At 40.7% G+C, this 15,531-nt stretch overlaps 2 protein-coding genes across 3 annotated transcripts in view; one reads left to right on the forward strand and one right to left on the reverse strand.

The window, feature by feature from the left end:
* Positions 1-7,914, forward strand: part of kctd3 (potassium channel tetramerization domain containing 3) — a 16,159-nt gene extending 8,245 nt beyond the window's left edge. Inside the window, exons 11-19 of one of the 2 annotated variants that reach the window (XM_053633040.1) lie at positions 587-674; positions 1,052-1,168; positions 1,336-1,506; positions 1,677-1,832; positions 1,975-2,071; positions 2,731-2,930; positions 3,043-3,181; positions 3,636-4,123; positions 7,204-7,914. In XM_053633040.1, coding sequence (XP_053489015.1) covers positions 587-674; positions 1,052-1,168; positions 1,336-1,506; positions 1,677-1,832; positions 1,975-2,071; positions 2,731-2,930; positions 3,043-3,181; positions 3,636-4,123; positions 7,204-7,226 — 1,479 coding nt within the window. In that variant the 3' untranslated portion in view covers positions 7,227-7,914. Of the gene's footprint in view, positions 1-586; positions 675-1,051; positions 1,169-1,335; positions 1,507-1,676; positions 1,833-1,974; positions 2,072-2,730; positions 2,931-3,042; positions 3,182-3,635; positions 5,515-7,203 lie in introns of those variants that run through there. The other variant, XM_053633041.1, reaches the window with a different exon arrangement.
* The window catches only part of ush2a (Usher syndrome 2A (autosomal recessive, mild)), a 224,186-nt gene continuing 216,548 nt past the window's right edge, over positions 7,894-15,531 (reverse strand). The window contains exons 65-71 of the mRNA XM_053632826.1: positions 15,026-15,264; positions 14,693-14,910; positions 14,399-14,575; positions 13,711-13,794; positions 12,564-12,799; positions 8,395-8,604; positions 7,894-8,294 (exon numbers count right to left, since the gene is read on the reverse strand). Coding sequence (XP_053488801.1) covers positions 8,205-8,294; positions 8,395-8,604; positions 12,564-12,799; positions 13,711-13,794; positions 14,399-14,575; positions 14,693-14,910; positions 15,026-15,264 — 1,254 coding nt within the window. The 3' untranslated portion in view covers positions 7,894-8,204. The remainder of the gene's footprint in view (positions 8,295-8,394; positions 8,605-12,563; positions 12,800-13,710; positions 13,795-14,398; positions 14,576-14,692; positions 14,911-15,025; positions 15,265-15,531) is intronic.

Raw genomic sequence — 15,531 nt, forward strand, 5'->3', positions numbered from 1 at the left:
GTGTTTAATACAATAACATGTCATAACACTTCAAGAGTTGCTCTGTCAAGCCAGACTTCATTCAAGCTTCATTCAGCAAGAGTCTGGTAAGTTTCATGAATGAATCGGCCAAGAACTGAGTACTTTTACAGAACGAGGAAATTTGACTGACATGGTAGATGATCAAGCGCACCTTTTTTCCCCGCAGCTCATCAACAAACACATATGACTCTCACTAACCAAATCATTGCACAGAAGTGTATGTACTTGGAACGAATCCTATTGGAACCTTCTAGATCCTGAAGTTTGTGGCCAGAAAAGTGCACCTAAGTGTGCGAGTTAAACATTTTGTTAATCATAAAAACGAAACAGTTTAAAACCGTTTGAGATGAGAGTCTTCGGTCATGTCATTTATTTAATTTATTTATCAATCTGTTGATAACGTTTGATCGATTTCAATTGAAAACGGATCTGAATACGACGAGCCTTGGATTGAGTCCAGACGACTGAAGCATATGACAGCTTTAAGTTCTATATTATTGTGAACATTTATGCGTTCTCATGTCAAGGTGCTGTATCGTGATAACACACTGTCTTTGTCGTGTAGGTGCAGGATGTTGTGCCCATCACCAGCTGCGACACCGCCGGATCCTTTCTTCTTCTCGGATGCAATAATGGCTCCATTTACTACATCGGTAAGTAACCAAGCCACAGACATATGAGCTGAGTTAACAGCTGCACTCTTCAAGGCATGTAGGTAATCTTCTGCAAGAAAAGTGATCTCAACCCTTCGCCTCCTTTTTGAGAGCACATGTATGGGTATCTATGCAAGAATAATACTATAAAAACAGAAACCACATGAAGTAACCCAGATGGGCCATATAGTTTAGTTATGATGCACACTTTTATATAAAAAGAGATTCAACGTTGTTCAGTTGTCAACAATGAAAACAGTAATTGTAGAATAGATAGGACGTAAATTAATCTGCAAGATCAAAAGGGGAAATTTTCTTCTTTTCGTCTGTTTTTTTTTTTGTTTTGTTTTGTTTTTGTTTGCATGGAAATTTTTCAGACATGCAGAAGTTCCCACTGAGAATGAAGGACAATGACCTCCTGGTGACCGAGCTCTATCACGACCCTTCAAATGATGCCATCACAGCCCTCAGTGTCTATTTAACACCTAAAACCAGTAGGTGACCTGCATGAACCTGAGAACGAACACGTCCGCCCTTTTTACCATCTACTGTTCTTCACAACGCACTCTCCTTCATACTTAACAGTTTAATTAAATACCCAGTTAAATCTTCTTTTACATGTTGAACTGAAGGTTGGTTATGGGGTTCATTTTCTTTGTAGGCGTGAGCGGAAACTGGATCGAGATTGCGTACGGTACTAGTTCAGGCGCAGTGCGTGTGATAGTACAGCATCCGGAGACGGTTGGATCTGGGCCTCAACTGTTTCAGACGTTCACAGTCCACCGCAGCCCTGTCACTAAGATCATGCTGTCTGAGAAACACCTCGTGTCAGGTAACGTTGTTATGGAAAATATCCTTCTCTTGTTGACACTTGGGTGTCTGTGGATGTGTGTGAATGAGACTGCAAAAAAAAAAAAAGTAGTAGTTTGGCCATTTCCTGATTGAAGAAGATTATGAATGGGGGGGTGAAAAGAAATGATTCTATGATTTTTTGTGTTGCAGTGTGTGCTGACAATAACCATGTGAGGACGTGGACAGTGACTCGCTTTAGAGGCATGATCTCCACTCAGCCTGGATCCACACCGCTGGCTTCCTTCAAGATCATCTCGCTGGAGGAGACCGAGAGCCACAGCAGTTACTCCTCTGGCAACGACATAGGTGAGTGGCAGGAGGCAACGACAATCCTTAAAGGACCTTGTCTTCAAGAAACCCAGAGGAGACCTAGCGTACACCTAGACCTAGCCTTGGTACGTTTGTACAAACGGTACAGAAATGAGCTTGTCTATTTATTTCCATACAGGCCCATTCGGAGAGAGAGACGACCAACAAGTATTCATTCAGAAGGTCATTCCGATAACCAACAAACTCTTTGTGCGTCTCTCCTCCACTGGAAAGAGGTATGCGCAGACAAAAAAAATTATATCACGTCATATGTATATGGAATGTAAATCGCTAGAGATCGACCGATCAGTGGATTTTACAGATCCTGATAACTAATTGGGCGGTACCTGCCGATGACCCATGGATCTACCGGTAGTTTTTGTTAAAAAATTCATACCGAATGAAATCATAACACTCAAAGTAAAATACTGCTGAACTTTTATTACAAAAATAAACTTTATTACTGACTGTACCATGAAAATGTACTGTACTTAAAATAAATAAATAAATATTAAAATAAATAAAAGATATGCATCCAAACAGAGACATCCAAAATGGAAAAAAAAAACTTTAAATAACACAACAAAATTTGTCAGCGATAACCTCTAGAGGCCGCTCTCATGCCATATAATGAAGGCGGACCCATGTGAGCCGCTCCTGGAACTAACACAACCAGGGAAAACTATCTATGTGGATTTTTGCAGACAACCCGATAGTTACAGCAATCGTTTATCGTTGCCGATTAATCAGCGAAACCGATCGATCGGTCAACCTCTGTAAGTGATGAATTTATACGGGTGCTTGTTGTAATGCAACGTTTGATGAATGAGTGCTGAGGAAACTACATGGTCACTGTGTCTGCTAATAATGACTGAATGAATGAATTCAACCAAAGGATTTGCGAGGTGCAATCAGTGGACGGCACCACCATCACGTGTTTCACAGTGCGCGAGTGTGAGGGTTCCAGTCGTATGGGCTCCCGGCCACGTCGTTACCTCTTCACCGGCCATGCGAATGGCAGCATTCAGATGTGGGATCTAACCACGGCCATGGACACGGCGAACAAGAACGATAGCAAAAGCAAACGTGATGCTGGTGCGACATAATTCAAACATTCGTTTTATTCGCTGTACATGGTTGCAGTTACACTAAATTGAATTACTTTGTTGTGTGTTTTGTTTTTTTTGTTTTTTTCCTTCTTCTCAAGAAGTGGGGGGGCCCACAGAGGAGGAGTTTCTAAAGTTGCTTGATCAATGTGATTTGAGTACATCACGCTGTGCCACACCCAACATTAGTCCTGCCCCTTCGGTACTGCACCACAGCCGACTTCGAGAGTCCTGCTCCAGGTCAGTCTCACTGCCACACCGTAAACCAAACCCTGTTCAGTCAGGGGTCTTAGAGCAGTGAGACCCATTTTTAATACTCTTCAGACAACTGAGGCTGTTCAAATCACCTGCAGGTGTATATACAGTACATTTAAATACAGTGTCATGTAAATGTACACGGTTCTAATAGACTAGCAGAATAATATGCAAATGAGGAAGTGGTGGTGTAATGAATGCAGATTTTCACCAGAGTGGATGTTGCAGAGTCATTACGTACGCTTGCCTGAGGAGCACTTAAGTCTATAGTTAATCCTGAGGTCTGAATAACCACATGCACTTAAACTCTAAAGTAATAATGATTAACAATAGATTAAAATAGATTAAAATGAGATAATACACCTGGGGCGGGGGGGGGGGGGGACCTCACTGAAATCACCTTCAAATTTTTTTTCTAAGATAATATTCTTTCCTTCAGCCTCCAGCTGCAGGCACAAGAACTCTTGGCAGAGACTGCCACATATGGCGCTGTACGTCCATACCGGGAGAGCCCACTGCTGGCACGTGCCCGTCGCACAGAGAGCTTCAGCAGCTATCCAGACTTCCACACACTCAACCTGGCCAAAGTCCTGAGGGAACACGGTGGGCATTGCAGCGGCACTGACGACGACAGCAACGGCGACAAGAGGAGCTCAGAGAGTCCAGCGAGCACTACAGAAAGCCCCAGAGACCCTCGCCGCAGGGCACACTCCTCTGATGAAGGCACCTCTGAGTGCAGAGCGGAGGGCAGGAGGAGAGGAACGCTCGACGGGAACTTCCCAGGCCGAAAGAAGGCACCTCCAGTCCCTCAGCTGAGCTCGGTGTCTGTGGGGAGTGAGGCAGGAGGCAGTGACTCGTCCAGCACTGCCTCGCCGTCTCCGACTAAAGTGTCCACTTCGCCACGGCACCGCAGAGCCCTAGACATGAGTGAGTGACCACTCTGAACACTAAAACAGTGTATATCTACAAACAAATACATACTGAAGCAGTATTACCATAAACGTAAACATAAACACATCCCTGAAGGAGTGTCTCTGGTGAGAAAAGCATAGATAGAGATCTATAAAAGCAGCAAGTTTAACAACTAAATGAATATTTAATATATGCTGTATGTAACTTCTTACCCACTTCTCAAGCACTTTAGTGTCGGTTAATATTCTAATCCCTGTAAAGGTTCGGACAGGAACGACAAGGCGAAAGTAATGTCACTACAGTGAACTAACTCGGAACTAACTAACTTTCATAGTGTTCACTTCTTTTCTGTAAAGCAGTCGCACTTTATTTTGCTCTTTTTCACATTTTAAGAAGGGAATAATCTCAAACATTTGCAGGTGCCTTTTTCCTTATGAGCTTATTAAATTTTTCCCCCTTTTGGGTTGTTTTTTGGGTTGGATAGTTCACAAAGAGGGACAATGTTCAGTGAAACAGGTTCACTTAGTACCAAACCCTGTTTTAAAATGTTCCTGAGACTTTTATAGAGGTGTAGCCATGTTTTTTTGTTTTTTTTTTGTTTTGTTTTTTTTTTGTTTTTTTTAAAAAAAGATTAAACAAGCATTAAGCATGTCAGTTCCGTTCAGTTTAAGTCAGAAAACCAGGCTGATGCATAAATATTTTAGTGTCCACTAATGTTTAATTTTGCACTGCTGGTAGACTGACCGTGCGGGGATACAGAGCTCTAAGGGGTTTGGTGTATTATTATATTCTGAATATTAATTCTGATACAAAATATTTACTCATGAGGTTTTTTTTTTTTTTTTGGAAAAAAACATTTCCCAAGCCAGTTTTACAGACTGCCTACAAACATGCTTTTTCTCTTTTATGCAATTGGTACTCATTAAAGTGGAATCTGTTAAAGTATATGTATGAATAGGTAACTTGTTAACATTATATGGCTATAATATGCCTATGCTGTAAAAAAAAAAAAAAAAGAGAGAAAAGAATATATATTACAATATATAAAGCTAATTATTGTATTTGCACTTAGTGTATTACAGCTGTGATTGATGAAGTATGCTCTCACTCTGTGTGTGTGTGTGTGTGCGCATACATACATACATACATACACACACAGTAACAACTGTTAAGCTACAGTAATTATACTTACTGAAAGAAAGCGCTGTCACTTTCTGCTTAGGCATTACCCGGCTATGTTTACAGCTTTAACTCTCAAAGTGAAATGTACAGGATATAGCTGTTGATGTGGCATATGATAAATACTTTGAATCGTAAGCCATTATGCAGATCTATATATTATTAAGGTGTATTACATGTTTGCATTTGAAATATAACAAAGGTTTATTAAAAATATTTAATGCCCACTGGACCTATTTCAATGAAAGAAATGTTGGAGTATATGCATAATACGGCAAGGCTAGGTGATTTGTGTTTTAAATGAATCGTTAGGTATTTACAGGCAGGCAGCACACAGTTAATCTGTTTATTGACATTTGAATTGGATGGAATTAATTTTCTGTCCCGTTCTTGGTGTTAGCTTTTTTCTTTTTCTTTTTCTTAACATGCATTCAAACTTACTCGTTTGTACTAATATATATATATATATATATATATAACACTATGTTGTTGCTGCTGCCGCCGTTTAATGATCACAGTAGCATACTTTACATGGACATAACAAGCCTAACTTAGTTACTAAAGAGTGAAATGACAGTAGAATAATTGATTGTATAGTTGATTGAGTGTTTTCCTCTTTATCTATAACAACACTTTTCTGGGATTAGCAACTATACATCATGACTATGTCATCATACTAACCTCTTGTTCTGACTGACAAAAGATAAAATCTTATGTCACAGTTTAAATCGACTAATTCTATTGAAGTATAAAAGCATACGTTTGCTCGAACGAAGGCTGTTAGAAGCTACTGGTGTATCCAAGTTACATTCTGCACCTTAATGAACGCTGAACGAATTAAACGAGCGAGGCGTGTCCGCGTGAAACGGGAAATATATTTTAGTCAAAGGAGTTCAAGAGCAGTTAACATGTAATACTAATTAAGGTACAGGACTGACTTGAAATCGTTTGTACTTTCGCTTACAATAAAGAAATAACAACAAAATATAAGAATGCTTTCTGAGTTGTGATTTTAATACAGCAAGTTTACCAACACAACTAGCATGTAAACGCTTCCTTCTAACACATGACATATACCCGACATTAAAAAAAAAAAAAGGTTTATAAATGAACATGAAAGGATGTTAAAGTACAATCTTATTTGTACAAAAAAATATATAAATTACTCAATAAATAATACTGATAATCTCTTTACAAATCTCAAAAGAGCAACCGAAAGTATTTGATAATTGTTGTAACGGGGACATTGAACAGGATGTTACTCTTAGGATCTCCGTATTGCTATAATGTATAGGTTTAAAACAACCCCTATGAAAACACATGCATCTAAAAATCCACATGGAATATTATAAAGACAACAGATTTCAACATGATACAGTAAAATACTTACTGTTTGGTTGGCACTGTCACAATTCTTTCTACTATATTGCTCTATTCAGTAGGCACAGAGTCACACTAGCTATGTTTCCATTACTAGCATCCTATAAATACACATATACAGAATCAGAAATGACTTCTGTGATGGATGTGGGGGAAGAAGACCAGCAGCGTGTGATGGATTGTTACAGTCCTGCCTAGCCGATAGTCTATTGATGATTGGATGTGTGTGTATATATGTGTATATCTGTCTCTAAAGTTCTGAGATTAAACAGGGTTCAGAATGCACTACAGTCTTCAGGGAAAAGAGGCAAGGTGTGATATGTTTGTGCTTAAACATACGGGGTCGCTGTATAGTATTATTTCAATCATATATATATTATTTCAAACATACATTTTCTTGCAGGTTTATGAGAATGTTTAAGAGAAAATTCTATTAATTATTAAAAATACTTCCTCCGCTTGTGTTTGAGTGGAAAGGTTGGAATAATTTAATAACATTAAATAATAATAATTTCCCATTCTCTTGAATTCTGGAGCCTTTCTATCAGAGCCAGCATGAACATTTTCAGCAGTTTGTGTTCTTCTGTGAGATCCAACCAGACGGGCTAGCCTTCGGTCCCCACATGCATCAGTGAGCCTTGGGCACCCATGACCCTGTCGCAGGTTCACCGGTTGTCCTTCCTTGAACCACTTTTGGTAGGTATTAACCACTGCATACTGGGAACACCCCACAAGACCCGTTGTTTTGGAGATGCTCTGACCCAGTCGTCTAGCCATCACAATTTGGCCCTTGTCAAAGTCGCTCAGATCCTTACGCTTGCCCATTTTTCCTGCTTCCAACACGTCAACTTCGAAAACTGACTGTTACTTGCTGGCTAATATATCTCACCCCTTGAAGGGTGCCATTGTACCAAGATAATCAGTGGTTTTAATGTTATTAAAATCATATAAAATTGTATATATATACAAATTTAGGCTTCAAGACTTAATGACAAATTAGCCAAAATAATGGGTAGCCGGATTAATTTGGGATGTACAGGGACGTAACATTTCCCATTATGAAATGAAGGATCGACACGTTGAAGTGAGACAGAAGGCCCTGCTCGAGGAGTTATGTTTTAATTGTATGACTCTAGCTGGTGCATTTATCAGGTCTGTGAGCGAAGTGACTCCATTTTGTATTTAATAAAAACTACGAAAGACAGAAGGACAGGAATCATTTGATATATTACGTTTAAAATGTTCCAGTTTCTGTGCCATACTGAGGTTTAGCCTCTTACGCTAATGGAAACACGGCATGTAAAATAATAGGAGTTAAGGTTTCCTTATTAAGAAGCAATACTTAAACTACTTAAAGAGGTAGCTGCCATATATACTGAATGTGTACCTCTAATGTATCTCTAATTCTTAAAGGGGCAATATGAAGAACAAAAATTCCATGATTAATAGTGGATTTAGTCTTTGAGGGGGTGTGGGGGTGTGTGTGTGTGTGTGTGTGTGTGTGTGGGGGGAATGACCGATCGAGAGAAAGAAAGCTCTACAGGTGTGTGTCTGTAAAGACTGCGTGCTCTTTCTTCACTGAGCTGAAGCCCTTAAGAGAGTCTGCAAGCTCCTCGTCGCCAACATACTGCAAAAAAGAAGACACAATGTTATGGTGACCACAATGCAATACACAGTAAAGACCAAGCATAACATCTGTGCATCACATCAACACACACACATCTCACCATGCCACTATCAGTGCCCTGCAACTCTGTGTCCCACGTCAGACCTGCCAGAGATTTCTTATCCTGCGTGTCGATTAGCTGACTAACGCTGCGGTGCAGGGAATTCTGGGAGTAGGCATGGCTAAGCTGGCTCTGACTGGGAACACGCAGCATGGATAGGGTGCTCTGGTAGCCGCGATTGTTGACGCCGAGCTTTGTATCAGTCAGACCCTGAGAAATACACACAAACTGGTGGCAAAAATTTCTTCCAACTTATTCATAGGCAGAGAAAAACTACCAAACCCAGCACGTCATAACCATGCAAAAGTGAACAGATAAGAACAGAGAGTCAACAACTTAAAGAGACAAGGAAGTAAACGAGATTAGCAGTGTTAACCGTAGATCGAAGCAGCACAACAGGGTTTTATCAGGGTATATCTGGGGGAAAAGTTGCTGCTTTTCGACTAAATCAAATCAAATCTAAGTCAACAAGCCCGTGTACTACGTATAAACAATCAGGAATCTGTCTTCGGACTGTCGTTTTTATGTTTACAAAACCATCTGTGCTGCTTAATTTGCAAATCAAGGGCAGTTCTTCAATCAAGCCAATACCACACGTGACAGTTTGAGTGCCAAAGTTTGCATCCCTCTTGGTTTTTGGCAGGAAAAAGGCAAAAAGTTTATCTAAACTATAGAATTCTAGGTTCATTTAATAGCGTTTCAACACTGAAAAGTGTTACAGCAGCCGAGTCTCAAACGAGCAGTTACATTAATTCACTGGCACCCTCTAGTTCATTTATTTGAATGTCCCACATTAATGTTTCTAACAGACTTTAACTGTAAAAGGTGCAATACCTGATTTTATTTAGTTCAAATAATCTGGAAAATATGTAGAAAATGATTTAAAAAAAAAAAAAAAAAAAAAAGAACCGAAGGTTTACTCCATGTGTAAACTCATGGCTGAGAAAACCCATCTGGAAAACTGCCTTATGGTCCAGAATGCTTGTTTGTGTTTGGATGAGCCTCTTGGTAGGCATTCCCCAAAGGCTCTTCCACTCACCAACAATCTCAATCTCAATTCGCAGACAGATCGTTCATCTCCGTGCAAAAAAAATTACTCTCTTCTTCAGGAAAAAAAACAACTTAATGACAAGAAACACAATAAAACCAACATAAACACTGCCAGTGCTTTTCCATAATGGAGTCATTTATTACTGGTGAAGGGGATGAAGAAAGATGCACCAGCACTGCTATATAAACACAACCTGTATAAAGCTTTAAATTATTTGAATGGCTGCCTTTACATAACAAATCAACTAGATACGTTTTTCATCATTAAGAAAAAAAGCGTTCTCATAAATCGTTATGAGTCGAAGTTTGTGTGTTTATAGTGTTATAAATTGACTTTCAAGCAGCCGAATCTTTTAGCTAACAATACTAACACACTAATACCAGAGCTTAGAGCTCATGAGAGCTTACTGCAAAGAAAAAAGGGCAGCAAAGACACCTGTGAACATCTTCATAAATCGTTATGAGCCGAATTTTGCGTGCTATAACTTGACCTTTAAACATCTGAGTGGTCTGTCTATACTAATACTAGAGTTTATTACTCTAGTTAGCATACTAACTCTAGCTGAATCAGTTCTGGGGTGGAGCTTGGTGTATATGGGAACGAACGGGGGTGTGGCTGAAGGAGTAAATAAAATCATTAAGATCTTATTCAACTCCAGCAATTTCGTCTCGATTCATTTCGACAATGCGTTCACGTGTAACGTGACCAGTTCGACCTTGTTAAAAGCTTCTGAGAGTAGTCAGAAATCAATGGGGTCAGAAAAATAACCGTTACGAGAGTTAAACCTCGGACAGAGCTGGTAAGAAAGATGATTGCTTTGAGCTTGTGAAACATTAAATGTCATTGTTTTTAAGTATGGGTATGCAAACTTTTGTTCTCAACTGCACTGCATAGCAGCATTTCAGCTGGAAGACAGTAAAAGGGGAAAAAAATGTATTGAAACTGAAAATTATAGAAAGGAGAAAAACTATGCTGTTTCATATATAAAGACACTAAAATGCAGGCTGAAAAAAAAAGGCCAAAACAACCAAACACACATTCCGCTCTCCACAAGCCGTATGCTGTACCTCGGTGTGCATGGTAAAGCCCTTTAAGGTTACACTGCTGGACGAGTCCGGCACATTGTCAAACTGTGAGGAGAGAGTGAGCTGTGAGAAGAGAGAGAAACAGAGAGACAGAGAGAGAGGGAGTGGACAATAAGTGCTTACCATTCCTCCATCAGACTGAAGGAGAGCAGTGGAGGCATGGTTAGAGCACAGCTCAGAGCAGGGCCCCTGCGGCGCCAAGAGCACCCAATAACAGCAGGAGGAAAATAGAAAGGCATTCAGAGATGATGAGAAGCACTAAAGTTTCCAGAAAGGGGAAAAGATCTAGCAGTTAATTTAAGTCATGTTTACAGAGATCTTGTATCGTTTATTGCTTTCTGTTGCATATCCACAAGCTGGCAGCATTAGCAAGAGAAAATAATTGCAGACTAACACCCTCTTGTGGTCATTTGGTGCAGGTACATGGGGGGAAAAAAGAGTGAAAGAGTGGAAGGCAGCTGGTAGGCAGTATCAGTACTGGAAGGTGGTATCAGTACATTCACCAGCCACTTTAATAGGAAAACCTACCCCAGCTCAATCATGCAATCACCCCTTTAGCCAATGATGTGGCAGAATCACATTTTTCTAGTCTTCACACGTCCTGTTTAGGTGTGCCTGTGTCCAGTGTAGCCTCAGATTCCAGGTCTTGGCCTGACAGGACTATGTGGTCTTCTGCTGTTATAGCCCATCCACCTCAAGGCTGGACATTTTGTGCATGCTGAGATACTTTTCTGTTTACCACGGATGTAAAGAATGATTATTGAGTTACCATAGCTTTCCTGCCAGTTCAAACCAGTCTGGTCATTCTCCCCTGACCTCACTCATCAACTGTTGCATGCTGGAGAAGACCCCCCGCCCCCTCCCCCCACACACACATATTCTGAAGTTTGATGTGAACGTTAATGGATGCTCTGAACATGTATTTGCATGATTTTATGCATTGCGCTGCTGCCACATGAATTTGATAATTGCAGGAATGATCAGGGGTACAGGTGTTCCTATTATAGTGGTTAGTGAGTGTACAGGATTCATGACTCAAAATGAGTCAATAATTTTAATACTAATATCAGTGTGCAAGAATTTGTAAGGATTTGTGTGGCCTCCTCATAATGCACAGCTGAACCTGGTCATTAAGTACATTTTCACAAAAACTCTTCCCAGTGTTCCCAATATTCACAATGCTTCCTTAGCTGCCTACAAGGCCAGTTCTGATAACGGTTTTGCTGTGGTGCTAGATAATGCTGGTTCTATTTAAATTGGTTTCCCCCCCTTGCTTTTATTTCCTTAGAGTAATATTTATCAGATGCATTCTTTGGCTCTTTCACGGTTGTACATCAACTACTACTACTAGTCCATCCATTCATCTCTTTTCTGTAGCACTTATCCTACACAGGGTCATGGGGAGCCTGGAGCCTATCCCAGTGCACTTGGGGCACACAGCGGGGGACACCCTGGACGGGGTGCCAACCCATCACGGGGCACAAACATACACACACTTACACACCCATTCACAATTTGGAAATCAATCAATCAGCCTAGAACACAGCCTAGTTTTTGGACTGGGGGCGGAAACGGGTGTACCCAGAGGAAACCCCCAAAGCACAGGGAGAACATGCAAACTGTGTGCACAAAGGGTGGAGGTAGGAATTGAACCTCCAACCCTGGAGGTACGAGGCAAACATGCTAACCACTAAGCCACCGTGACCCCCTCAACTACTACTATAAGACTTTTTTTGCCCCGCAGGAGAGTATAATTTTTGCATTATCCTAATTAACACTGAAATTTGCTTATGTTAGTTGGTGAAAGATGAATTGAAATAAACAGCAAAACTACATGATCAGCACAGCTGAGAGATAGGTGAAAGTTGTCTATATGCCTATTGCCACTAGACTGCGCTACACACTATGGCATATATTATAAAAACTTATACAAGGACGCGACATTTATATAAATTTGTTTGCAGAATTTAAGAGTGTGTGCAATAACTTAATGCTACAACTAAACAGATTAAGTGGTATACGTGTCCTCTGACCAGGTATGAGTCACTGGGTGGGTATTTGGAGCTTCTCCTCTGCAGTGGCTGAAGCGGTGTCCTCTCTCTGATGAAGGATGGTTTTCTGAGGGCTCGGCGTAGCACCAGTCCCAACAACAAAGCCACGAGCAGCAAACCCACAAAGGCCATGAGTATGATGAACCACAGCTCTGTGTAGAACCTGTATCCTGATGCATACAAGCCAGTCTTACCACCTGAAGTGGGCTCTGTAGCATCTGTTTTTGGGGAAACATTTGATTTTAGCGCATCTGAGTTGACACAGTTAAATACATAAAATTGTACTACATTCAAGCAGGATATCTTCTCAAATCAGGAAGAGAAAAATGATAATGGCACGATATGCAAGGGCATCAGAATGGATAAGTAAAAGTGACCATTCAGGTCGGAACCTAAAGGACTTGGGCTTAAATGTTTACTTTGGTTTAGAAATTTGAATTTCTGATTAAATTAGCGTCTAAGTGAACGTAGTGAACTAAATGAATATTAGCAAAATAAATAGGTTTGCATTCATAAAAAAAAAAAAAGAAATCACCCACCTGTATTCACTCAGGTACACATTACATGATTAGATTTTAAAGTAGCTAATAGTGACATATCAATTTTCCAAGTCATTTCTCATTGGCTAGCAGTCACATTGTAAAATAAATTATATTTTATTTGAATTAGCAATTTTCTCTATCGCTAACATGGGCATATCTTAGCACAATGATGATCATTTTAATCAATTAAATGTTCAATTAAAATCCATGCATTCATTTTCTATACTGTATATTCTACACAGGGTCACGGGAGAGCCTGGAGCCTATCCCAGTGGCACATGGCGGGGGACACCCTGGACAGTGTTCCAACCCATCGCAGGGTACACTTGTGAATTTTTATCAAGTTATTTTGAAAGCAAAGCTAATATACTAAAACTAATTTATTGTATGAATATAACATAGAAATCATATGTAAATGCAGTAAAATTCAGCACTATTTGATTTAGCCTGTTGTCTTCGACCTCATTTTCCATCTTAGTTCTGCAGAAAACCCGAAGGTTAACAGCTAACAGAATTGAGATGGAACATTGTTTACCATTCCCATGCATACTCAAGAGCAGGAGGACCCAGGATCAGCATAAACCTACCTACACCAGTAGCGGTGTTGTACTTGATTACAGGGGAACTGGCACTGCCACTGTCTGTTGTACAGGTTACCTGAAAGGCAAATGCTAGAAAAAGAGGTTGGTGTATGAGAGAGAGAGAGAGAGAGAGAGAGAAAAAGAAAGAAATAGAGAAATAAAATCTCAAAGGAGTGGTAAGGGTGTTAGATAATATAACTGAAGAGAGCAGCAACTCATCAGCAGGTGAATTCGCATCTAAAGTACACATTTTCACAAGATAACCCTGAGAGTGACGTTATGTGCCACACTTAACTATGTATATGAGTACACATACTGTAGCTGCTATGCTATGTTATAAACAAATAGAAATTTATAAAGCTATGATTCACTTCAAATCTAATTTTGTGATTAGTGCTAGATTGTGAGAACAGACTTTCTCTAACCTGGCCCCACACTCCAGCCCAACTGGTGGCAGTAATGTGCCTGATTGTTAGCTTGCCAAATGCCGGAAAACATTAAAGAAAAACTAGAACCTCTGCGTAGCCGCATGGAGTACAATGACTACAGCCAAGCTCTGTTAGCCTTTGTTCAAAATCATTGGTGCGGTCATAAATCGTTCAGTCTGTTACTGACATCACATCATACTATACTGCCATCTTATGTATGTGTACACATAGTTGAAGTCAAATGTAACACCAGATCCATAAAATACTTTTATCTGAGGTCCGGGGAATGTAGACGGAGCTGTGGAAGCCACTGTAAAGGCGCAGGTTACTTTCGGTCAAGGCGTAGTCTCTCAGAGGTCCATTCAGAAAGAAAGACCCACTCCAGTCCACAAACACCATGGTCAGGTTGCTCTGCACTACAAATGGCTCCTTATACTGTGGGGCTACAACACAACATGCACCAACAATGTCAGATAGCTAAATAAGTTTAGGATAAATTTACATGACTTTGTACAGGACCTGTAGCAGATACAAGACACTGACAGAGAGAGAGAGCATACCTTCTTTGAGTGTAGTGATGGAGACCCAACCAGATGCTGTGCTCCCCATGTTGTTATAAGAGACCACACAGACTTCGTAGGTGGTGTAGGGGAGGAGGGCAGTGACATTGAGACTCTGCCCCTTCCCAAAGAACCTGGTCTCCTCTGGCCCTACAGAACAAGGCACTGGCACTGGTTGCTGCGGTTGAGGGCAAGCTGTCCGCAAAAGCAGCTCACAGCTACAACAGGAGGACAAAAAGCCAGAATGATAAACAAATGTACATGGGCATCTACTAAATAGGCATCTAGTAAATATTTTGTAATAGTAACCAAAAGGTTATTCGTTCAAAGCACCTCTCAATGATTCCATTGGGCTGCAGGGGCTCATCCCACTCAAGTAGAGCCGATCGGGAGGTGAGAGTAATGGGTCGAGGTAGAGGTTGCTGGGATGGGGCCGAGGCATGAGTGCGGAGCTCACTCACAGGGCCACGACTGCAACACAAGAAGCAGGTACAAGCCTCCACCCTGACAGAGTAGGTGGTGAAAGGCATAAGGTCATGCAATGTCTGCTGACGCGATGTCCCCTCTGACAACTATACAGAAAGAAAGAAGAGTTTTGTTGGCTGTTGGGATAGATGGATGGATGAGTGACTGAATGAATGGGTGGATAAATAAAAAAATGAACGAATTAATAAATTGGGGAATGGTCTGAATGGATGGATGTAAAAATGGATGGAGGAGGGATGGATGGATGGAGGAATGGTTGGATCTACGGTAGAGGGGTTGGTTGGATGGTTGGTTGCCTAAATGTATGTATAGATAGATGGTTGGTGGGTTGGTTGGCTGGATGGATGGATGGA

This window comes from Ictalurus furcatus, chromosome 9 (genome assembly GCF_023375685.1).
Source record: "Ictalurus furcatus strain D&B chromosome 9, Billie_1.0, whole genome shotgun sequence".
Taxonomy (NCBI): Eukaryota; Metazoa; Chordata; class Actinopteri; order Siluriformes; family Ictaluridae; genus Ictalurus; species Ictalurus furcatus.